General features: G+C 39.0%; 1 protein-coding gene across 2 annotated transcripts in view; it reads left to right on the forward strand.

Annotated features, from left to right (window-relative positions):
* LOC139739627 (uncharacterized) overlaps positions 1-26,702 on the forward strand; it is a 60,266-nt gene that overhangs the window by 28,255 nt on the left and 5,309 nt on the right. The window contains exons 1-9 of one of the 2 annotated variants that reach the window (XM_071650238.1): positions 12,073-12,114; positions 20,585-21,075; positions 21,948-22,133; positions 23,030-23,109; positions 23,602-23,665; positions 24,103-24,225; positions 24,690-24,887; positions 25,348-25,476; positions 26,028-26,390. In XM_071650238.1, coding sequence (XP_071506339.1) covers positions 21,040-21,075; positions 21,948-22,133; positions 23,030-23,109; positions 23,602-23,665; positions 24,103-24,225; positions 24,690-24,887; positions 25,348-25,476; positions 26,028-26,390 — 1,179 coding nt within the window. In that variant the 5' untranslated portion in view covers positions 12,073-12,114; positions 20,585-21,039. Of the gene's footprint in view, positions 1-12,072; positions 12,115-20,584; positions 21,076-21,947; positions 22,134-23,029; positions 23,110-23,601; positions 23,666-24,102; positions 24,226-24,689; positions 24,888-25,347; positions 25,477-26,027; positions 26,391-26,702 lie in introns of those variants that run through there. The other variant, XM_071650237.1, reaches the window with a different exon arrangement.

The raw sequence follows: 26,702 nt of genomic DNA on the forward strand, positions 1-26,702 counted from the left end.
ATGTATTATATGCCATATTGAAGGTAATTTAATTGGCTATCAACCCAGTAGGTCAACAAAAAGGGAAACTCAACGCATGAGTGAACACCATTTTTTTCTCTTCCAGGGCACAAAAGTAAAAATTGCAAAACTGAACAAGTTGTCATTCATGCGTATGTGCTCTTCCATAGAACAATATGAACAAACAACAAATTTCACACAAAAAGAAACATGAATTAAGTTGCAAAAACAAACCTTTGATCTCTATGATATCTTTAAAGCCTAAAAGACCAATGAAGGCCAAAAGTTATGGAGGAAAATAAAGCATCTTATGTCAAATCTAAATTCAAATGAAATAAGAGAAGAAGTAATGATTAACAAAAATGGTACAAATTTGAGATTTTTTTTTTCAAATTGGGAAATTGTAAATAACGTTTGGTTCTTGAAATTGTCACATGGACTTTAAATCACTAGTTTAAAAGAAATAAATAAAAAAATTCTGCTCATTTAACCACCTTTATGCTTTTTATTCCCTATGTCATATGAAGTTTGACTTGACAGAAAATTCTTATTTTTCCCCTTTAGTTTCCCACTTTGTTTATCTTAGAGGTAATAAAGAGATAAAGAGAACAAAAACTCATTTTTCCTATTTCATTCATGTCTCTCATTGTGTTAAACTGATCTTTTATTGTCAATGTTATCGTGAAGGGCATTTGCAAATGAAAGAGAACATGACAATTTTTGCAATTTTAATTTTGTGCCTTGGAGGACAAAAACGAATGTGTTCACTCATGCGTAAAGTTTTCTTTTTAATTAACCTATGAGCTTAATGGCCAATTTGATTACCTTTGATATGGTATATAATACACTGATTTTCATAAAAATCTTCTATGAATAATATGACCTCGAAAAAGTGTTTACTTTCTTTTTTCTTTTTTTTTTTTTTGCTGAGTGTATCTAGAATCAGATCTTGCCAGCAAATTGCTTAACTCACAAACAACCTTTCATTCGTTTTTCAAGAGATAGGAATGCAAAGAATTTGTTTTGTCCCCATGCACTGTTGATGTCAAGAAAGCAAAGCAATTATTGGCAATCTAAATAACAACAGAAATACAGTTACGGCATTTGAAAAACATAATAAATGGAACAATTTCTCCCTTTGCCCATATTTTCTTGTCAATCCGTATCTAATGAAAAAGTTCCGCAAAAGACGAAAATCACTAGAGTTCCCATATTAAAAAAGGATTTACAATAATTTCTAAAGGATTATATCTTCTGCTTTCAATCTTAACAGAATAATGATAAACAGATACATGAAATACGAAAAGTAAACAATTTAGAAATATTCGTTTAAAAACAATTGAACATTTATGTTCAATTGCAATATTCTTTCGAATTTCCCAGTTCGGATTCAAGAAACAAAGAAACAAAAAAGTATTACCCACTCTTTACTATATAGCTTTCATCAGTGAAGTAACTCACGCCGAGATGACGTTTCTCTAACTGCATCGATGTTTTTCTCGATTTCTCGAAGGCTTTCGATACAATTAACCATGCATGATGCTTTGCTTTACTCAAGCATCAGTCAAGCCATTGTGACATCGGTGCGAGCTAGGCTTTATAGAGTGGTTTAGCTATATACGATTAGCTTACTAATAGAAAACAACAGGTTTCCATAAATGGCCATGAGTCCATCACGTGACCAATTTCCTGTGGCGTCCCCCAGGGTCCTCTCCTTGGCCATATATTATTGATTTGTACATCAATGACATCTAAAAAGAAAATCGTCACAGATCCTCTATTTTCATGTTTTGCTGATGATACAAACTTATTTCTCTCTCATAAATGGGTGATGCTCGTTATTTCCAAGATTCGCTAATCCGAAGCACACAAAGTCCGTATAATGCCCAGGGTTCGTTTAACCGAACATTAAGATGTTCCGTTACTCCGAAGGTTCGTTTACCCGAAATTAAAAAAGCTTCGTTATTCTGAAGGTTCGTTATTCCGAAAATGAAAAAAAAAAAATAGATAAAGAAGCGTACCAACCCACCTTCGGAATTACGAACTTACGCATTTTTTTATCATTATTATTTTTTTCATTAACGAATCTTATTTTATATTCCGAATTACGAGCCTTCTGAATAACAAACTTTTGGAATAACGAACTGGTAACCCGCTCATGTTAGACAATGAATATAAACATGTCCAGTCCTGGAATTGTCCATTTCAACGCTAACAAGTTGTCATCAAATATTGATTAAAAAAACACACAGTCTCGTATGCAGATGTTTACTTAGCAACTCCTTCCAAGTTATTCCTCCTCATGATGTAAAGATCAAAGACATCATATAACCCTAATCGACAGGACCAAGTTGTTTTATCTGGACTTCACATTAATAGCGATTAACTTGGGAGACTCACATCAACACTGACGTAGCCGGGGGGGGGGGGGCGATGGGGGCGGTCGCCCCCCCCCCCCCCCCTAAGATTTGTACCGGGAATTTGGGAGGCGGAAAAAAGATGCGTGTATACTGTATGCATGCACATGAAGTGGGTCTCCTTTGCAACCTTTCATCAAGATATTTTTTTTGAATATTTCACCCAAAGTGTGCACCAGATCGTTGAATTTCAATTCAAAATATGCAAAATCTCTCGTGCTCGGGAGGGGGTATCCCCCTCCCAAACCCTCCCCCTCTGTGCCTCTTTCCCTAGCTTAGTACACTTTTTAGATTTACAAAAAAAAAATTATGAATAATTCTGAGTGCACAAGACTTATCATTTATATTCCGGAAACTCAAGGTTCCCTCATGTATAAGGGGAATTTCCCCTTTTAATAGACCCTTTCCTCCCTCAGTCCCCCCCCCCCCCACCCCATCATTTTTTTTTTTTTTTGGTGATTTCCCAAATGTTGATTCCATCAAATATGCATATACGAGATATCTCAATTTCAACCTTAAAAAGGCAAAAGCTCCATCGGAAGGGAAGGGTGGAGATAACACTCGCCCACGCCTTCTCCCTGCTCGCCCCCCCCCCCCCCCCTTCCGCCATGCATAGAAGTAGACTGTGGCTATACCCAGATCGCTTTATTTCAATTCTAAAAAACGCAAAAGCTCCGCGAGCGGGAGGGGGAATCCCCCTTCCCCTAAGCTCTACCTCACTAGACTTTTATACATACACACAGATGGTGCACATTCGGAATAAGAGCTAAATTCCGTGATTTTAACACTTCGATGAAAAAGTATTGCACCAAAAATTTGCACCAGATCGCTGAATTTCAGGTCTGAAAACGCAAAATCACCTCCGTGTGGGAGGGGATATGCCCCTATCTACACCCTCGTGTGCATGCTTATTCTGTTTGATTGCTGAACAGACAGCGTTCATGATATTCAGTGTAAGAATTAATACAAGAAGATTATTTGAATGATACCATTTTATAGGCAAATTGTTCAATAATAATCTACATCAAAATAAACTGCTACCTTAAACAAGTGGGACTGTTTGAACTCGTTAAGACACGCAAAACATGCATCAAATTGCACCATTTGCAACATCAAAATGCAAAAAGTTCTCACGTGGGAGGGTCCTATACCCTCCCCTCCCCCTTCGCTCGCTCAGCTCGCTCGGGTTCAGTCACGTTCATGATATTCAGTGAAAAGAATTAATACAAGAAGATTATTCAAATGATACCATTTTATAGGCAAACTGTTCAGTAATAATCTACATCAAAATATACTGCTACCTTAAACAAGTGGGACTGTTTCACGTCGATAAAACGCGCAAAAACATGCATCAAATTGCACCATTTGCAACATCAAAATGCAAAAAGTTCTCACCGTGGGAGGGGGGACACCCCCCTCCCACACCCTCCCCTCCCCCTTCGCTCGCTCCGCTCGCTCGGGTTCAGTCGTGTTAATGTATTCAGTCAAAAGAATTAATACAAGAAGTGTATTCAAATTATACCATTTTATAGACAAATTGTTCAATAATAATCTACACTAAAATATACTGCTACCTTAAACAAGTGGGACTGTTTCACGTCGATAAAACGCGCAAAAACATGCATCAAATTGCACCATTTGCAAAATCAAAATGCAAAAAGTTCTTACCGTGGGAGGGGGGACACCCCCCTCCCACACCCTCCCCTCCCCCTTCGCTCGCTCCGCTCGCTCGGGTTCAGTCGCGTTCATGATATTCAGTGAAAAGAATTAATACAAGAAGTGTTTTTAAATTATACCATTTTATAGGCAAATTGTTCAATAATCTACACTAAAATATACTTCTACCTTAAACAAGTGGGACTGTTTCACGTCGATAAAACACGCAAAAACATGCATCAAATTGCACCATTTGCAGCATCAAAATGCAAAAAGTTCTTACCGTGGGAGGGGGGACACCCCTCTCCCACACCCTCCCCTCCCCCCTCGCTCGCTCCGCTCGCTCGGGTTCAGTCACGTTCATGATATTCAGTGAAAAGAATTCATACAAGAAGTGTATTTAAATTATACCATTTTATAGGCAAATTGTTCAATAATAATCTACACTAAAATATACTGCTACCTTAAACAAGTGGGACTGTTTCACGTCGATAAAACACGCAAAAACATGCATCAAATTGCACCATTTGCAGCATCAAAATGCAAAAAGTTCTTACCGTGGGAGGGGGGACACCCCCCTCCCACACCCTCCCCTCCCCCTCGCTCGCTCCGCTCGCTCGGGTTCAGTCACGTTCATGATATTCAGTGAAAAGAATTCATACAAGAAGTGTATTTAAATTATACCATTTTATAGGCAAATTGTTCAATAATAATCTACACTAAAATATACTGCTACCTTAAACAAGTGGGACTGTTTCACGTCGATAAAACACGCAAAAACATGCATCAAATTGCACCATTTGCAGCATCAAAATGCAAAAAGTTCTTACCGTGGGAGGGGGGACACCCCCCTCCCACACCCTCCCCTCCCCCTCGCTCGCTCCGCTCGCTCGGGTTCAGTCGCGTTCATGATATTCAGTGAAAAGAATTAATACAAGAAGTGTATCTAAATTATACCATTTTATAGGCAAATTGTTCAATAATAATCTACATCAAAATAAACTGTTACCTTAAACAAGTGGGACTGTTTCACGTCGATAAAACGCGCAAAAACATGCATCAAATTGCACCATTTGCAACATCAAAATACAAAAAGTTCTTACCGTGGGAGGGGGGACACCCCCCTCCCACACCCTCCCCTCCCCCTCGCTCGCTCCGCTCGCTCGGTTTCAGTCGCGTTCATGATACTTTATTCAGTGAAAAGAATTAAGACAAGAAGTGTATTTAAATTATACCATTTTATGGGCAAATTGTTCAATAATAATCTAGATCAAAATAAACTGCTACCTTAAACAAGTGGGACTGTTTCACGTCGATAAAACGCGCAAAAACATGTATCAAATTGCACCATTTACAACATCAAAATGCAAAAAGTTCTTACCGTGGGAGGGGGACACCCCCTCCCATCCCCCCCTCCCTCGCTCGCTCCGCTCGCTCGGGCTCGGTCGCTTCGCTCCCTCGCAGACTAACTGCCCCCTAAGATGAAATCCTGGCTACGCCGGTGCACATCAATATTTTAAAATGATTCTATTTTTCAAGGAACATAGGAATCCTAAACCTTCCTCACACACATACTACAAACTACATTCAACTATGATTTCTCCATATCTCTATTATGGAATTCTCGTATGATTGGGTAATTCAGCTAAACTTTTATGTGATTCGCTTTTCTTCTTCAGCAAACGTGTTATTAGTATATTACCATGCCGGGTATTTATTGCCAATGACCGATATATAGATAAACAAAACGAAACAAAACAAAACAAACAAAAGCCAAAATTGTGAAAATGCAGATTAAGAGAGCTATTGAATAGTTGCACATCTCAAGTTCATTGGCATTCGGTCTTTATCCTATGCATGTGGATGTTGTCATGCACTGCTCTGTTGCTTCTAAGCAATAAACTTGAGCCGAGTTGTGCTCTCGAATTCCAGCCTGTATACAAGTGTTCTCATTTCTACTCGAAAGATTTCTGGGGCTTGACAACAAATGGCTTTGTTTTGTTTTGATTTGTGTTTCGTCTCATTGTATCTGGCTTGTGGCACATTATTGTTTTCTTCTCTCTCTCTCTCTCTCTCTCTCTCTTTGTCAAAACTCCCCCTGTATCTCCTGATACACTCACTGTTTATACACAAGATGGTGTTAGAGAAGGAGAAGAAACAAAAATCTTTCCTTTGTACCCATGCTCCGTGGCGCCAATGATAGTGATACACCCTTTCGCTGATGCAAATGAATTGCTTCGACAAAAGGCCGCATGTATCATTCCTCATTCACAACAAACTAAGCGAGCAGCTTTTCGCTGTCCCTTTCAATATTTTGTCAGCAATAAGCGAGCGTGTTGAGAACAGAAATCAGTAAAACAAGAATGTACTTCTTTAAATGTAAATTCAATTAAACACGTGGAAACGCGCATTAGCCAATTGTTTCATCTGAAAGATTTCACATGTAGGTACTAAAGCTGGTAAACAAAATTATTCATAAAATCTGTGCGCAAGACGTGTAAACGTTGTCTTTTTTTATGAGATACTGATGTTCCATTATTCAGTCCCGGGGAATCGATAACAAGAAATTTGAAGAAAAGCTGAAAGAGTTTTTTCGTAATATATAACCAAAAAGTTCCACACAGGATTTTAGCATTTCATTTTAAAATGCAGCTTAAAACTGTTGAAATCAAGAACCTCTTGTTTGGTCTCCATATCATGAAAGCTCTATAGGGAAAAGAGCAACTTGGAGCATGGAACTTCAAAGCCAATGAAATGCTAAGCATTTTGTCATGCTATATAGAACCCATGAACAAATTCACAAACATTGTATAGAGATTCCACTTCTTCTCTATTGTATAACACCTCCCTTCCTTTGGCCTCAATCGCACAATAGCAGTACATATTTGTTAATATTATCGCCTCAATCGCACAATAGCAGTACATATTTGTTAATATCAGCCGTTATTTGTCAACAGCATGTGGTTTATTTGTTCCCCATGCCACTCTATTTGAGAAATGTTTGCTGCATTATACCCAAAAGTATTTTTTTTTTTAAGTTTCTTTCTGAGTTGTGCCCCTCCTCCACGTCGGTTTTTTTTCCACACTCGAATTCTGTTGGGGTCTATACGCTTAACAAGCTTGCTCTTAAGTAAGTCCCGTCGCATTTCTCTGGCATTTTCACTTAATTAAAAATCCTGACAAATTGACCGCCATATTCTATGTTAGTAATATCATATTGTGCATCCAAGCTAGACATTCTGAGTCATTCTATATTGTTAGATTTGATATACTTTTCCATAGAGAAATATGACAATGACTTCATCACCGTTGTAACACTAAAGAAATTTTATAGATAAAAGACAAGAAAAAAAATATTACTTGTGTCGTGTTTGTTTGTGTGTGTGTGTGCGAGCGCGTGCGCTCGTGTGTATGTGTGTGTAGGTTTTACTGTCAGACTATGCATTCACCAACGTCTGCCACTGTTTGCTCCCATTACAGTTTACAGTATATTATAATGCCGGTCTATAGATTGTTGACTATATATGACTATGACTATGACTATGACTATGACTATGACTATGACTATGACTTTATATGATTATGACTACGACTATGACTATGACTATGACATGACTGTGAATATGACCATGACATTGACTATGACTACGACTGTGACAATGACCATGACTATGATTGACTATAACTATGACCATGACTATTACTATGACCATGATTATAACTATGACTATAACTATTTTACTTTGCTCTATTTGTTATCAACCGTGCCAAAGTAGCCAACAGGCGGTGCTGTTGTTATGGGGCCTTTTCACATTATAGGGCAAGACCTGTTGAAAGACCACTGTAAGACCGTAATAATTGACAGATCTCTTAATGATCTTTCAGCGAAGTTTCAATGATCTCCGAGGGTGTTCATAAATCCAAAGTTATCTTCCAGAAAACATCATGGTCTCCATGGTCTCCAAAAGTTGTGAAACGGTTCTAATACTAATAGAATTTCAGCAGACTTTCATGAAAATGGTGTTTCAGTTGTCTTACAACAGTTTTTTTTTTTCCAGCGATCTGTCAATGAGCGCTCAAGGGTTATACCAGTCTCATTTGTCTTCCGGCAGTCTCAAAGAAAAATTGCCATCTTTTTAGAGAAGAACACTCCAAGATTATTGAAAATTCGTTGAAGGATCGTTGAAAGGCTATCCTCATCCAGAGATCGTGATTGATCTCTTGAAGATCTTAGTGAGAATTCCAAATGATCTTGAAGTGATCTCTCAATAGTCTTGTCGGTTTCTCAATCTCTGCAAAAACATCGGTGTCAGATTTGACACAATGGGTGTTAAATCTGACACCAATCAAGTGTCAATAGAGGACCACACCCACAGGTGTAGAAAGTATGTTGTGATGGTGTTGAAAAGTCTTCACCTAGTACTTCCTGGTGTTAATTTGACACTGTATAGCTGGTAATAATTTTGACACTGCGCTGGTGTTAATTTAACAATGACACCGCATGGTGTTGATTTGATATTGATGGTGCTAATGTCAATGGTATATCACCCGCCCAGCTTCAATAGCAGACCACACCAACTCAAGGATCTCCGTTATGTGAAAGGAAGACCATATTTAAAAACAACAGAAAGCACGCACATGTCGTCTGGGTGGACAATATACAGGTGCGATGAAATTCCTTAAATCCATCCTATCCATATTCAACAAAAGCAGTACACTCCCTTCTTCCTTAGGGTTGCATAAATCTGTAACGCTGGATGCATCTGGAAGGGATATAGGTTAGGGCGGTCCGCGGACTACAGTTTTTTAGTTAACTTGCCCAACGCCTGGCAGTCCTGTCAGGTGCATTCAGTGTTACGGTATTTGTGTGTTATTGTATTGATTGATTGTTTTGAGCTTTGTAATTGATTATGTATTGCATGTTTTCTGCCAAATAAAATAATAATAATAATGATGATAATAATAATAATAATAATAATAATAATAATAATAATAATAATGATAATAATAAAATCAATCAATCAGTTTCAGATTTTTGCTTCTACACAAAAGATCATTTGTGTGAAATAAATATCCAATATTATTAATTATTCTTAAAGCACGTTTTTGAAGAAGAAAAAGGGTATCAAGCAAAAACTGAAATGAATTGCCCGAATTGCTATCATTTTAGAAAAAAATTTGTAGTCACTGTCCACTATAGCCAACAGGATTATACTAAAAAAGCCCTTGTAGTTGCAGCATAGCGAGCCGGACAGAGGAGGCTTTCTGATGGCCACATGCTTGCCATCAATAGCTGTCACACAGTGGGGAAAATTCCACCGCTTGTAGAATCCACCTCCAGCAAGTTGTTTCCATCCATCAGGGGTTGAAGGGGCTGTCATGACTTCATCTGCATACTCGTCACATAATTATGACCTGACACAACAGGGCGTTTTCAGGCACCCTCCACCCATACTGCATGTCGTAGTACTTGGTGCCAGACACAAGATGACGGAGAGTAGCTGCCAACTTGAGACCTTCCAGCGGCCCCCTGTACCAGGTTTACTGCCTCCTGATTCTTCCTCTGACCCTCTCCAGGATTTCATCGTAGAGTTCAGGGGGCATGCAGAGAAATTTCTTGAAAGTCGAAGGGTCTTCTCTTCGGAGCTCTACCAACAGCTGGTCGTAGATTCCAAAAGCCCTTCTTCTGGCAGGGTTCAGCCACGTCCTTCTCCAGATACGACGTCGTCTGAAGCCTCGTCTCCATCTGAAGGGGCCTCTGATGAACTGGTGTAGGTTCAGCTGCTGATGTATAATATCATTCTGAGCCATTGCCAGTAAATACTGGACTCTGAGGCGGGCTGCATCTTCCATTTTTCTGAAGATACTTTGAAACTTTCAGGTGGAATGTTTATAAAATATATGAGTTGCGTGGTGAGTGGCTGGTCACATAGAGCAGCTCAGCATTCGCCAATTTTTTCGTCAGGTCATTCGCTCGTATTCGTATCACTTCGCAATCCATAGTTTGTCATAGTATCTCTTAGACTTGCCTTCGTATATGCATCGCCTTTCAAATTTAGTAAAAGTCAATCTTAGTTTCCCTTCGCATAGAAGATGGCAAGCGAAAATACGTTTGTCATAGTATCTTCGTTTCTATGCGCAAGTCATATTTAGTCATCGTGTTGCTTCGTTTAGAGTTCTTTCTAGATCGGTCCACCTTGGCGAAAGCGCGATGAGGGACTATGCGTGACAATAACACACGAACGATAAACGAACGATTACCGCAGACTAAAAAAATAAGAGATGCAAATGACAGACGATTTTTCAATTCGTCGGGAAATTTTAAACATGTTCAAAAATCCCGTGCGAATTTGAATAATCGCAACTGTTAGTTCAGAAGGTGTACGCACCCAAACACGAAGGGTGAATATGACTTACTATCAATTACCATTGAAAACGATTTTTCCAAAAATGCCTTTCGCCAGCCATCGTAAGTCATATTTCAGGCAATTCGCTCAGGTGTGAGGGGGCCTTAAAGTACAGCATGTTACGTACACGAAGAACACGCGACGGAAATGCGAACAACGAAAAATGTTCAATAGTCATGGGAGAAAATGTACCCAAGGAGAGGTGGAAGCTGTCTTAAGTTGATTTTTTTTCGTTCCTCTATTCTCCTTTGTTTTTCTCTCATTTCTCTATCGTGTGCTTGCCTACATTTTTTTTCCCTAGGACCTATCTCCACTAGTAAAGCATTTGATTTTTTTGTGCAGTTCCTCCAACACATAATCTCTATATCATACAGTTCAAATGAAATTTTGCATACTTTAGATTAATATTAAGTGTATTCTGCGATTTTTTTTTTGTATATCAAACATGTCTTTTCTTTCGTAGTCTTTAATTTCTTTTGTTACTGTAGTTGTTAATGATTGTTTGATGTTTAGGTGTATGGTACGATTTTTATTTGTAGAAAATGTATAGGTCATACATCCCCAAACGTGCGCCAAACGTTCGCGAGAATGTCTCAAAAGGTACGCGAACAGTTTGCGATTACGTCGTAAAATGATCGGAAAAACTTCGCAGATTTCGCGTAACATACGCGAGACATTCTCCAAAGTTTCGGAGTCTGTTTGGGGTTTCACGAACATTTTGCGAACATCGCGAGTGTCTTGCGAAGGTCTTGCGCATATGACGAGGTTTTAAAGACACTTTCGAGAACAATTCACGAGCAAATCACGACCAAGTGTGCGGAAAAGGTTCGCAAAAAAATTTCAAACTTTTTTGAAATCATCGCCGAAGTAAAAACTACATTCGCGAACAATTGACGACGCTTCCGAACCCTCACGTTCGTTTGGCGATCTTTTGCAGACTAAAATACGAATGCTGGATTTTGCCATTCGTGTCCTTCGCAAATCGTTCGCGTGCTCCGTGAAATCCCACCCTATACTCCTCTTCTTCTCTTATAAAGCAAGTTGCACTTCGCACCCGCAAACTTATATCTGCTATCTGTACGAGAGCTACTTGCACGTCACTTTGCTTTGTGGCCCCGGGTTTGTGGCCCTTCTGTTTGCTTCGTGTATATCTTCAGCTTATATCATTATGAATAATGAATAAATGAATACATTGTATTCCGGGTGAATCACATGAAGAACGTCTTTGTTTTGTTTTGAGGTTTTTTTTTCACCTATGATGATAATACAGAAACCATCAACAACAAAAAATCAAATCAAATCAAAAGTTGCCTTCGCAAGGTGTACGAGAACTGAAGTGTTTCCTTCTTTCACCACATCAACAAGACCTGCGGTGTACCACAAGCTTCAATGATCAGTTTTTATTGCAAAATTAAAGAGGCATTAGGCCTAAGCAGGAATTTTTTTTTTTCTGGGAATCCCGAGTTGCTACATAATGTCGTCGTCGTTGTTGTTTTTTAAGAGCGATCTTTGTTAGTGGGATTCCCCACATTTTCAAACCAAACAAGCAAAAAAAAAAAAAAAAAAAAATCTTGACAGTCTATTGTACAGATGTAAAGACTTGGAACGTACCCGAAACGAGCTCTGAAACACCGGTAAGAAACTTGAATTTTCCTATTAAGTGAATGTATGCAAATGTATTGCAAGTGAATGAGGGAAATGTAGTGGATTGAAGTGAATGTATACAAATGAATGTAGAGAAATCGTTATTGCCTATATGAACTGTATTTCATTTTAGACATCTCGGGTAGATATGGTCTTATCTCTGTGTCTTTCGTGTTAACATCATTTATGACTTTTAGTCTAATTCGTAGAAGTGATATTTTACACTGCAGTGATCCCTGATTCTTCTCTCCAATTATTTCGTCTATATGGGAATGAAGGAGAGGAGAAGGACGAGATATATTTGCCTGAATGTATATAAACTATTTAAACCAGTCAGACAAGATGATGACTGTGCTTGATATCACTGCGGGATATCACGGACAAAGAGAAAGTACTGGCCAACTATAATACAAGCAAATATAGGTAAATCTGAAAAAGAAAGTCTTTTCAGGTCTATTCCATGAGTAACCATAAAGAGAAAACTAGAAAATTGTCTTCTTAAGATCTTGATTTAGGCAGTTTTAATGATGTTGTGCAGGTTTAGAACGTTACATCTGACGTATAATTATTACGTGGATATGCATTTCTGCTCTATTTCGAAGTAGCCCGTTGAAGGGTGTGCTTATTGCACCATACCTCTACTCTCTGATTGCTTAATAGACAACTTGTACACATGACTCGAAGCTATTCGCCAGTTGACGCATGGATTGCGTCTGTGGCGCCAACTCGACGCAATAACGGTCCTGTAATGTCTTTGGATTTTCTGCACGCTTTATCCACAAAAAATGCCCTTAAAGTGAGCATTCAAAGAAAATTTAAATGCTGTGTTTCGGCTAGAATCTTGGAAAGGACAAAATGTAAGATCTTTATTACTTTCACAACGGGGATTGCAACAAGAGCAAAGAGAAAATTCGTACAATGTCTGCAGTAATGAAAGCACTTCGGATGAATGCGGGAAAATTCGGCGAAGGTTTTCCTGACGTCATAAAATGAACCAATCTAACAGCAGCAGACGACGTGTCACAAGTAAATCACAAAATCATAAGTGCATTCATTGCTACTGAAAAAGAGGTTAAATTACCTCGAATTACGCTATTTGTGATATTCTTGAAATGAAAAAGGTGGCATTGAACGCTGCTATACCAGTGCCCCGCTTAAAAACCATCACTGGAAAGGCATTACTACTTTAGAGTGCAAGGGCCATCGCATTTTCGAAAAGCGAATTTGTTTTGAAAAGCTCGTGTAACGTTAATGGTGAATGTGAATGAACAACAACAACAAAAAAATCACCCCTAGTGCAGCTGAATTAATGCATAACTCAACTTACAGTAACAAGACTAAGCTAGTTAATGCTGGCAATGACTTTGGTCAAAATGTTCGGGGCGGGTCAGTGCCTGAGAGACATAGATTTTCACCTTCTGTTTGAAAGATTGTCGTAACTGTTGATGCATTGAAAATGTTTAAAGCAGATCGTTCAAATGACACGAAATACGTTAGATTCACTTTGTATTGGTATAGAATTCAACTCGGCTAAATACCACTAAATCGCTCAACAAGGAAAACAGTTACACCTTTGAACCTCTGCATAAATTGTCTGTAGAACGAATGATATGCTTTTACTTGCTGATTCCATTCAGTGAAAACAAATCATGTCAAGTCCAAATCAATGGCTTTAATTTAACCAAGGTCGACAGTACCAAGTTTTTAGGACTTCATATTGATAGCGATTTATCACGAAAACCTCGCATAAACTTTCTAACCAAAATTTTATCTGGGAACACAGGGATTCTAAACAAACTGAAAGATTATTTCCCACCAATATATTGCAAATTATATATTCAACTATGATTTCCCCTTACCTCAACTATGGAATTCTGGCATGGGTTAACACGCCCCAACTTTTGCTTGATTCGCTTTTTCTTCTTCAAAAACGCGCTATTGGAATAGTTAATAAGACAGGGTATTTATCTCATACAAACGATTTTTTTCCATAAGAACAACATGAAATTCACAGATTTGTGTGATTGCAATTTAGGGATTTTAATGTATAAATTGTCCACAAATAATCTTCCTGATGTTTTTCTGCATGTGTTCAAAAGAAATTACTCTGTCCATGATTATCCCACCCACGAACGTGACGCTTACCACCTTCCACGTACCCGAACTAGTTTTGTGGAAAAAAAAAGACAACAAAACAATTAAATATAAAGGGCCGAAATACTTGCACGATCTCCTTGTAGAACTCGCAGGTTGTTTATCGTTGAAATAAGACAGAATTTATTAAATTATTACGTAGCGTAAGCTCATTGAAATTCCTTTCTATCTTGTTTATGAGTGTTTTGTTGTTGTGCTTGGTTGTTGTCATTCAAATCAGTTGAGTCTCACTGTTTGCGCTCTTAAATTCCTCCCCGTCAGTATACATCTTCCTACTGTTAAGACTTCAAAACGCGTTAACAACTGGCTTTATTGTACTCACTTCATTGCTACGTATATGGCTGGTAAATCGTTCTTGAATTGTTAGTACATTATACTGTATAAAAATGTTCTTTCTTATCAAGAATTCCCATGTCTCTTCGGAGGACCGACATGTCGAGCTTTTCCAGTATTGTTCAAATAGTGTTAGTATGTACATCATAATTGTCAACATTGCTAAAACAAATCTTCATACGTCTGCAGAACGTGGTTGGTTTTTTTTTTCACTATCTATATTTTAGAAGAATCTGCTATATCCCCGCGTATTCTTGCCTTTTATTTCTATTTTTGTTTTCTATATTTTGGTCCTATATTGCGTGCGTACTCCTCATCTGTTTTTTTTTTCTTTTACAATCTGTTCAGAATTAGGACCTACGGTTAACAAGCTTGCTGTTAAGTAGGTTCCATCATATTTCTTTAGCATTTATACATAAAACTAAACTTACAAGGATTGACCGCCATGTTTTATATGTTTACAATAATTTATTGTGTATCCTACTTGGATATTGTGTTTCACTTTAATTCACTGTATTTCATATATATTCCTTCAATGACAAATATGAAAATAAATTGAAATTGAAATTAAACTGAATTGAAAATATCAGACGTGTTTTGCGAATTTCGGTAGGTTTTTCCAACTGGAAAGGAGAATGGTATTCTCCTTGCTTTAAGTTGCACAAATCTTAGCTGGGGCTAGCTACAAACAGAGTAATATCAAGAATGTCCAAGGAACATTACAGAGTAGAGTTTGCAAGATCCTGAAACGTCCAAGGTGAGACGTGGAATGTAATGCCACGGAAATCTTCAGGACATCCAATCTTAACCACATGACGAGATGATAGCAAGAAGTTGAATCTCTGCAGAAGAAACCGAAAATGCCGACCAATCATCTTCTTTGCTTGTGGAGGAGACATCATGGCGTCACCGTTTCCCGGTCTACCGTTCACCGGGATTGCTCGGTGGTTGACTTAATGTCCATAGATGATTTGTTGCTCTTCTTTGCTGAGCTAAGGGGAATGGTTCGGACTTGACACAGGCGACATCTTGTCTTCACGGATGACAGCTGCTGCGTCCTTGAGCAAACTGTTAGGAGAGAAAATTTCGTAAACCTTCGTGATGACTGCATCAACGAGATGACTCAAGGTGGTAGCGGCTCAGTGATAATCTGAGCTGGCATTTATTATGGTGGAAAACGCCATTGGTGGTTCCGGTAGGAAACTTCCAACACCGTCGCATACCGGGATGTCTTTGAGAACCGTGCTGTCTTCCACATGCAAGATGAGTACGTATGGACGTGATTTCCGATTGAAAGACAATGCTTGGTCGCACAAGGCCGCTGTGAAATTCCCCGAGGCAGACAGTTGCCATGGCCATCTTGATCGACGGTATGAACCCTACAGAGCATGAATGGGATTGTCTATCAGGCCGAGCCATCAAAGACAGAGAAGCTATCCCTCAAACTGTGCAGAAGTTGGTAGACGTTCTCAGGAAAGGATGGGATGCTATGCCTACGTGACGTTGTTCACACACTATTATAGTGTTGAAATATCAATCAAATCGAAATCACTGATAGTCTTTTTTTTTTTAGATACTTACAGTTAATCGCTTCTCTCATGTTGTTCAGTTATTTTGATTTTCTTACGCATAATCTTATACAATCGTTGTTTTTTCTTACATAAAAAAACATTATCATAAATGTGAATGATATCATATCTACTTCTGATGTGATTCATTAATTCTTTATGAATCGTCATTTAAGTTTAGAATACCTAAAATCTCATAAATCATCTGAATACCGAATGATAAGCATGACTTCCACACTCACGGGTTTAAGGCACTCTTTTTCAAATGTCAAAATGCCTCTTCGATACCATTTTCATAAAAACAAAGTGAAGGGTATACGTGTATACATGTATATAGGTGATACGTGTACTACCAAATCATATAATTCATTCAAGGCGACTTGCGTCGTTACTCAAGGACCATAACCTTCAGCAGTTTGTGGATGGGCCAACCCACGAGTCTGGCCATACCTTGGATTTAGTTATTGCTGGAGAAGAGTGCTTGGAGACTGTTGATATAGGTGAGTCTTTGTCAGACCACTCAGCTATTCACTGCAAGCTGCATTTTCAGAAGCCAAAGGCAGTTGAGAGAGAGTTTCAATTTCGTAGGATAAAGGCAATTGATTCCACCAAGTTCAGCACGGATATTCAGAAGTCTGAGATATTATCATCAGATACATCACAATCTGCTGAGACTCTGTTACATCAGTACTGCTCAGTTATGGAAGAACTCCTTGATAAACATGCACCACAGCGTTCCTGTGTTGTCACTGATCATCCTGTCATTCCTTGGTACAATCAAGATATAGCTGGTGCCAAGCGAAAACGACGTCAACTTGAGCGGAAATGGAGAAAGACAGGGTTATCTGTTGATAAACATCGTTTCAAGGAGCAGAGGAACATCACTAATGATTCGTTCAAAGCGGCGAAGTCTAAGTTTTTGAACAATTTCATATTGGAATGTGGCTATGATCAGAAGGACCTGTATGGCATAATCAGCCAACTCCTTTATCAGAAGGCTCCAGCAACAAAGAAACTGCCACAAGATATACCTGATGCTGACCTTGCCAATGATTTCTCTCACTTTTTCACTGGAAAGATTGAGAAAATGCGGGAGCATAATGTCGGCATCTCGACCACTAGACGATGAACAGCATGCACATAAGCTGTCACATACCCTGACATCATCATCAGGTAGTATTGATGCTCATATGTCCGTGATGCCTCCTACTTGTCTTGAGGAAGTCAAGTGAATAATTCGCAAGACCCCTGCAAAGACATGTCCACTTGACCCCGTGCCTACAGCTCTTGTTAAGCAACATTGTGATCTCCTAGCCATACCTATCACTGGTCTGATTAATGCATCATTGCGTGATGGAATAGTCCCTATGTTACGCCAGTTTTGAAGGGATCTACACTTGACCACAATGACCTAGCCAGCTATCGCCCAGTGTCGAACCTGCCATTCCTTGCCAAGGTGACGGAGAAAATTGTAGCTAGGTGTAGTCTTTGACAGAATAATGAGTATGGAGAAATACATATCATATGTTTGTCAGTCAGCATTTACTACTAACTCCGCCGGATTGCTGAGATCAGACACTGTCTTACACGAGGTGCTGCAGAAAGTATCATTCATGCTCTGATATCATCTAGACTGGATTTCTGCAACTGTCTCCTTGCTGGCCTGCCATTAACATCAATCAAACGCCTCCAGGCTGTACAGAATGCTGCTGCACGCCTTCTTACCGGCACCAAGAAGTTTGACCATATATCTCCAATACTTCGTGAGCTTCATTGGCTGCCTGTGCAACGCAGAGTGCAGTATAAGATCTTACTGCTTACTTATAAGGCTCTCCATAACTTGTCTCCTGGCTACGTGCCTGCACTTATCAGTGTACGACAGCGACGACCAGGACTACGCTGTACTGGCCTTACTCTCCATATGTTCCCAATACCCGCCTAAAAATGTATGGGGACAGAGCCGTCTCTTCTGTTGCGCCACGTCTGTGGAACTCTCTAACAGTCCAGCTTTGGAATTGCAACAGCCTCAATACCTTCAAGTCTGAATTGAAGACCTATATTTTCTTGCAACTTTGTGAATGATGTGTGGCATTTTGTGAGAGCTGGGCGTTTTTTAATGTTTCTACAGATAAATGGCGCTATATAAATGCTGTTTCATGATCATCATCATTATCATTCATAATGACTGTTATTCCGTAAAAAGCAATAATTGTTTCAATTTCTGATTATGTCAAGGCTCGAATATATGGAGAATGCCCCCCTAAAAAATGATAATAACGAGAATGAAATCATAAAAATGAAACATCAAAATGAGAAAATAAGCCATGATAACGTGAAAATAGACGGGTATGGCAAAGTGCTTAAAATACCACGTAAGAAAATAAACAATGAAACAATGTACAGAAACAATGAAATGATTATAAATCATGATAATTTTGTGAAAATTGGCAGGCATGATCGAGGGTGTCTCAAGTACCACATGGCTAAGCTTAATAAGTCTAAACATTGTTTTGACTTTGAATTGAAGCATAAACATGATTTTCTATGTCATCACATATTCATGATGACCTTTTCTGTTATTGGATAGATAGCATCTAACGGTTAAATTCTGCCAAGAGAAACTAGCTTGGCCGAATTTGGTCGCAAAATATAGACTGAGTTCGGCCATAAAGACCAGGTCGAAAACCGATCTGGCAAACCCTGGTCGGCACAGTTAGCTGAAATGCCTAGAGTTATAAAGCACTAATCCTCACCTATTGTGAACATGCTGAATGAGAAAAATGCATGAAAACAATGTATTTATGACATCTATAATTATATTGTGGCCCCGGACCAACGAGCCACAACTAATGTCGAGCATTGTATATTATGCATTACCGCAATCAATCTAAGGTTCGCAAAAGCCGGTTTTATTTTTCTCCGTTTCGCTAAATATTATATCGAAAATGATAGCTATTCTATTATCACATGAGTTATCGCTTGTTTCCAGAAAACAATTACTTTTGGGCATTTTTAGTAGATGTGTATAGTTCTGATTCTTGAATATATTCCCTCTATATATAGTTTATATTACGTATCATAGATCATATACATACACACACACACATACACACACACACACACACACACACACACACACACACATATATATATATATATATATATATATATATATATATATATCATATATGCTAGCAAAGTTGTTCCTTCATCCCATTTTATTATTTTGATAGTATGCTTTCCTTTTTCACCGCAGTGTATATGACACAAAATTTCACGGTATATGCAAGGTTGGTAGAATAATCGTTGTGAATGCTGTTGCCATTGTGAAAACAAAAAGCCGAACTTACATCAAAGAAGACAATATCTATGTGGCTCTTGTGGTTTTTCCTTAACAGTCCTGTCATAACTTTACCAACTGAGTGGGAGAAAAATAACATTTTGCTATCATAATTATTATCATTATTATTATTATCAATATCATCTTCATTCAATCAGGTAAGCATTACAATTACATGATATTCACATGGAAATGCTGATATGTAATAATGTATAACATGTATAATATAGTCAGAGAAACAACACATGGGCTAGGGCTTACAATAGTAATTGTTTTACTGTTATCCTTAGGCATGTGATCACTGTTCTTCAGCATAAGATGTTGTCATGGTTTTTATTAGATGGTTCAATACATGGTTTCTGTATAACATATATATATGTTTCTGTTGGAAATAGAAAAATGAATGAATGAATGAATTTAGACCGTAAAATTTACATCTTCTTCGAAATCATGTAAAGAGTTTCATTTTGTATAGTGTCCTGGCACAGAAATGGGTCGTCCAGCTGACCGCATCCTGCACACAGTGTGCACATTTCTGAAGTTCGCAAACTCATTGGCTTGCGTTGTTTCAAAACATGTTTACATTATGTGCTCTTTACTAATCTGAAAGAATTCCCAATTCTCAGTATCACCTACCTTTGACGTTATGATCAAAACTTTTTCGAAACCAATCATAACTGTATGAATTTGTGATGAGGGAGTCTGTAGGGTAGATTTAGCTCAACCCAAAGTTCAGATCAGCTATTGATTGCATATATCTTTTTCTCAGAAACAAAGTTGCATTTGGAGACCATTTTTTTAGACATATCATTTCCGGCATGGTTCATCGTCAATAAGTGTCTTGAGCCAAAAAAAAATATGTCGCGACCAAGTCAACCACAACAAGCAAATAATGAGACACAATCATGCAAAAATGCGTATGTGTACTTCTGTTTTTCGTTATAAACGTATCAAAAGTGCCATGACAATAACAAATTCAGCCTGTAAATGGCATACTAAATGAGTTCAGCTTAGTGCTGGTTTACAAGGATATTAATTCCATTTCGATTAATTTTCTGTCATCAGTTATAGAATGACCGACTTGAAAAGGGGCTCTGCAGTTGAATCCGTTGACTCTCTGAGCGATGGCAGTTTACAGATCGTCAGACCTCCGAACGCCAAGGTTGCCGATTTCGCAGATGAATATCTTGATCATGCCTCTTCGCCATCGGCAGCGCCGGAGAAGAACGACGATGAAGACGTCAAAATAGGTAAGATTACGTCTGAGCAGAATGGCAGAAATGACGGGAATGCTATGACTGGGAAAGCAATGTCAAGAGCTTCACCGGCTGACTCTAATAGTGGTAAGATGACCGAGAAAAGCAATGGAGATCTTCCCGAGAATGCTGTCGGAGATGCTGTTGACGAATCTTCCGCCGCGGGGAAGACGAGAGTCCCCCGAGATGACCAGGTGCCTGGTTACCAACGGCAAGAAGAGGGAACGAAGACTCGAATAAAGACAAAGTCACCGTCTGAGAGAAATGGACGTGGGGGTTCACGGAGAAGAGAAAGAAGGGGTAATAGTGACCAGAATACACGATCACAGAGTACGAAAGTTTGATGTCACAGCCATTCATCGCCATAGAAATTGGTTCTAAAAACCTCACTGGCACGAATGTCTGTGCGCGTACCTGGTTCCAACCCAATCTATAAAAATAGTCTGTGGCATCGTCACTTTGGTACTCTGTCGCATTGTTTGTTTATGCGTAATGTATAGACTTTTAGAAGAGATAATAAATGTTGAAACTAAAACTGCGAATGATAAATCATCGGAAATATTATTCGAAATATGTGCCGAAGATCAGCAATAGTCCAATACACCACATGCAATTGTAGACTTAATGTTGCCTATGTAATTGTTCATTTTGCTTATATTCAGGATGAAGTTGTGCAAATTGACATCCCGCGCCAGATTTTTAACGGTAGTCTCCTCAGTCCTTATAAAATTTCAGTCTCTTTCAGACAAATTATTTCATAGGGAGAGAATTAACGATGAAGCATCAGGATGTGTTCAATCAAATCTTTATAATTATGATTTCAAATAAAGATTATCGAGTTGGCCTTAAACTTAGGTCATTAAAGTGCAACTGTATATTATAAACACATGTGTGAAATTTAATAGAATGTAAGAGTTTTATGATCAGTTAATGCTGAGAAACTTCCGGTAGGATGACGTCACAAAGACATCAAATCGTGCGTTTAAGCGAAACCTCTCATCAATACAAAAATCGCTGAAGGTCCTATACTGATGGAAGCGATATGACATGTGCATATAACACTAACGCTTTTCATAAGTCTTTCAACTTGTCGGCAAGATACAGCAGTGAAGTCTCTAAAAAATGTTGCAGATAGAAATTAGTATTTTGCCCCAAAAATAATTCTCTTCTAGATGGCAAAGGAAGAGTTAGCTAAGCAATACGAGAACATGGAACTATCTGAGCTCGTTGTCGGAGTCGAAACTGCGTTGGAAGCCATGTCCAAGGGAAGGAGTGGGGCTTTTGTCGATCTGATGGCAGTCATGGACGTCTTACTCCCTCACGTTCTTTACTTTGAGGATGAATTGACTGCCGCACAGGTAAGATCAACACCACGTGTTCCACAAAATGTCACAGGCGGGTTCGAACATCGTATCGTATAGGCAGTGGTGCATGTAGAACGATGTTTTTACCCTCCGTGACAGAATGCCGAAAATAGAAACATTTCGAATGCGTTTGTCCGTGGTAATTTAACGAAAGAGTAATTTGTGAGGAAAGGAAAAGTCGAAGTTCACGTCATCAGCATCCTTTAACGGAAAGTGTTTTCACTGGCCAACATAATATGCTTCAGAACTGCTCGCCACAATGCCCATTGGCACAACTGCCAAAATGGGGATTACTTAGCTTTAACCTGCCTATCAAATCATGCTATATACCCGTAAGAGTAACTTGGAAATATTCCTCGTTGATTAACACTCCTCGTCAATTACAGAAAAACCAAACTAATCCAAAGCAAATAAAGCACACACACACACACACACACACACACACACATACATACACATACACACAGAGCAGGGTACTCTTGAATTCGGATAGAAATTTGTCGCTGTCAATGAGAAGTTACAATGATTAGAGAGGCGGGACTACAAATTCTGTTGTTCAAACATGAAGATATCACAGTTTAGAGAGTAAGAAATCCTGAACTTTCGCTTTGTTTGGATGACATTAAAACAGAATATGTTGCCTAAGAAGACAGAAAAAAAAATAATGATAAAATTTTAAGACATTGAATGGTTAGAATGTCTTATTTACTTATATGAAGCTGTGTAACCGAACAGATAAGTCCAACTTTGTTTGGCTCTAAATCAGTTTCATCTTGTTATGCAGGTGGAGATTCTGAGTTGTAGATCTATGAGCTTCACAATATACTGAATCACGAATTTTGGCAATGTCAGAAATAAACGTCAAAGTACGATTCACTCATCTAATGCAGAAAAAGAAAAAAGAACTGCTCCTTCAGAACAGGAATCTTCAGAAAGAGGTTCATCGCCTTTCTCTCGCCGGACGTGATAGGTAAGAGTAACGGACGAAGGTTAGTGTGTGTGTGTGACGAGACAGAGCAGGAAGGTGGCATATCCCTGGACAGAGTGTGTGTCGTTATGATGTATTTGCATGGATGTGTTAGGCTATATCAGGGAGGTTGGAAAAGCCCACCTCCCTGGCTATACTCCCGAGGACGCCTCGCGATCCTTGCATGAACAGCAGCGCCATAATGTACATAATTAGGTGTGTGTGATATCGTGTTGATTCTCTATGCGCTGTTACTGTTACTGATGTAAAGGTGCCTGAGATGTGAGATTCTTATCTTTGTACTGAGTTACCTTAACCAATGTCGAAGAAGGATCCAGCATTATCCTGCAGTTGACATGACTTGTGAAAGAACAAGAAAAAAAAAATGAATCGCTTGGTCCAAATCGGAGGTGTTTCCTGTAGATGTATTTCATGTATTTCTTTGTGATGGTTATGATCTGAAATCCTTATCGTCCATACGTTCTCCCTTTACAGAAAGAAATTGGAAATGGTGTCCACCGGAACGACAGTCCTGATCAATAACGACGTGAAACAAACGGTATTGTAGGAACCATTGTACAACATCACCTTCAATTTTAGTGCATGCACGTTGCTTTCTCGACACGATTGCCCTTTGGTCGCAAACAACATTGTATTACGTGAAGGACACAATTATCTACTTGAACACTATATACTTGAGTACTTGTGTCTGCAGGTAGATTCGACAAACTTTGAAGAGCGCTTTTACTATAATATGATAGGTAGCCTACTATTTTTGTATTGTGGCACATATTCAATCATGTTGTAAGGCATAGGGAGATTCTTCTTTATGTCAAAACGGAGAAAGTTGAATATCGCCCTTGGAGAAATGATTAGGCTATTACTGATAGAACAACCGCATTCGAGCGGGATTGTATCCCATCTGTAGGACCTCCAATACAGAAGCAGCAGTAGCTAGTGAAGAATGAAAACTGTACAATCTCCCCGGCACAACAGAAAATAAAAGATGACGATCCTCCAGCCATCCCAAGTCCCACGCTCAACCAAGGAGCCGAGATTGCTGATGACGTGGCGGCTCTGAAGGGAAAGCTGAAGAAGCAGAGATACCAGATCCAAGAGGTATGATACTAGAAACCTTTGCGGGGCACACTGAGGATTCACGATTAAAGTGAGCGATTTCAATCCATGTGTATGGAGAATAAAATGATATAAACACGAATAGACAAACGGCTGATGATCAGACCATTCAAGGATCAACGAAACAAGATTGTTTAGGACATTTTAACTGGAAACTCTTTTCAACTTTGAGCTCGATTGCAGTGTTCAAACATTTTACACGTGGGGTGTAAGATAAAAAGTTACGAGTATTTTCCTGTTCCTTTGCTGCCTGATTGCATGCACATTTTTTTTTCAATAACTGCGTTTTGGATTGTTTGAGTTGGCTTAAAGTGTCTTATTTTGATTACATTGTACAATCCCGTTACCAAGAATGTGAAAAACAGGTGTACCGAGACATTTTGGTTGTTTGCAATAAGGCTCCTTTGCGAATTATCTCTGAAACGTCTATGTATTTCAAATCATAGCTTCATCAGGTGAATATGTCTTGGGAGAAGTACTGCTCACAGCAGTCCACCCGTCATGAGATCGCGCTGAAGAAGAAGGACGCCCAGCTTGCTGCAGCTGACGAGAAGCGTCAAGCACTGGAGAGAAAAGTGGATGACAAGTTCAAGGAATACGACCGCATTCTGCTCCATGCCGGCGCCGACAAAGACCAGGCCAAGGTATATAACGAACGTGTTCCCTTTTTATATCACATTTTCTTCCCAAAATTCTTCGACTTTGTTCAAAGATTATACATGTATTATGTATCCTTTGCGTGAATGTCGATAATTTTGCTGTGGAGAAAAACAAGAAAAGGAACAGCAATCAAGCCAAATTATAATCGTCTTCATGTTCACTAACCCGTAAATACCTGCCGCAAAATATGTCTAAAAAAGATAAACACTTGTCTTTGTACAGCAAAGTAGAGTATCCATTGGTCCTCGTTAGAAACTCCAGGCCTCGTCTCGTGTCGTCAGCACCGTTTGGTTAGTATCTTTCCTGTATGCCTTGTCACTGTTTTCATCCTCGCCATATTGACAGAGTTGATATGTTCTGAGTTTTGTACGTCAACTCAGTCCGTTGTAATGACGTGATTGCAAAAGGTGTGACCTCGGTACATTTCTCCTCGCATGCAAACAGACCGACGCGGCCCGGTACAGAAGAGAACGGGATGGCATGTTGCAGAAGTACGAAGAGATGAAAACGCGACTGAAGGACTTGGCAGTGGAGGCGAAGGAGAAAGACGCTGAGATCAAGCGTCTCAATGAGGTAAAAAAAATGTGAATATTTTTGCGTTCTACTACTTCTGTTGCTCTCACCCTATAGAGCTTGCTGTAATGCATTTCAATGAGCGCCTGACACAACAAAGAACATACTTTACAGGGCACCGTCATGACAGAAAACGGAATACTTCGTTTATGGGATTTTTATAACGATGCTTATACATATCTGCCCCTTTCTCCGTTATGAGATATTTAATCTAATCAGCAGGGCAATCCGTTCTCTTCAACTTTTTATTCCAATATGGATATCTTATACATTGAACTAAATTATATTATCATTATTTGTGATTTTACGGTGAATAAACAAATAAACAAACAAATCCTTTCACACACCCAAATCCAGTGACAATCGAATACAGCGCACAGTTCACTCACTTTGATTAATGTTTTTTCGAGTTAATCAAAGTTAATTCAAGGTTATTTCCTTTTTCAACAGAAGATCAATGGCATTTCAGAGCTCGTCAATGCATTTTAATGTGTACTACGGGGAATGTCAATGGTTACATTCAATAATTGCCACTGACTACTTCTATCCAGGTTCTTGGGACTTCTGGGAGATCCAAGTCTTCCACACAGGCCAAAAAGCCTGATGGAGCCACCCAGGAAAAAGTCAAAACCCGAGAGGCGAAGCGCATTCCAGCATGGGTTAAGAAATCACCCGATTCTGAAGAAGATGTGCTAATAGTCGTCCGTGAATTCCCGATCGAGCCAAGGGGACCAAGGGACAAGAAAAAACAGATGTCCTCAGCATCGCGTTATCTCTACGAGAACGAGTACGATGAGGTGCCCGAGGTGCGGAACACACCCCCTCGATCACCAGTCAACCCCAATCCCAATGGGGGCACCAAGAGTTTGACCAAGACTGAACTCAAGGAACAGGTTCAACTGTGCAAAGAACAGGTGAGCTTTCCGCCTAACAAACAAGAATAAGAGATAACGAGAAACCGGTTATCATTCGATTTGGACTGTTCACCTCTGAATATTTGGAATTATCTTATTTAACGCTACATACATTTTTATCATTTATTCAAGATTAAAATCTAAAAATAGATATATATAGTAAATCCCCATTTTCCCCGCTTTTATAGAATTGTTTGAGTAAGCCTATACTGCGCATAATAATAGACTCTGTCTCCAGGCTTGTTGACTTTATTGTCGTTTGTCTTGTATCGATGTTTACTCCACGTAAACATTCCATACTGAATTCTGAAA

This window comes from Diadema antillarum, unplaced genomic scaffold (assembly GCF_040938485.1).
Source record: "Diadema antillarum isolate AM-2024a unplaced genomic scaffold, OU_Dant_1.0 seq00000809_RagTag, whole genome shotgun sequence".
Classification (NCBI taxonomy): Eukaryota; Metazoa; Echinodermata; class Echinoidea; order Diadematoida; family Diadematidae; genus Diadema; species Diadema antillarum.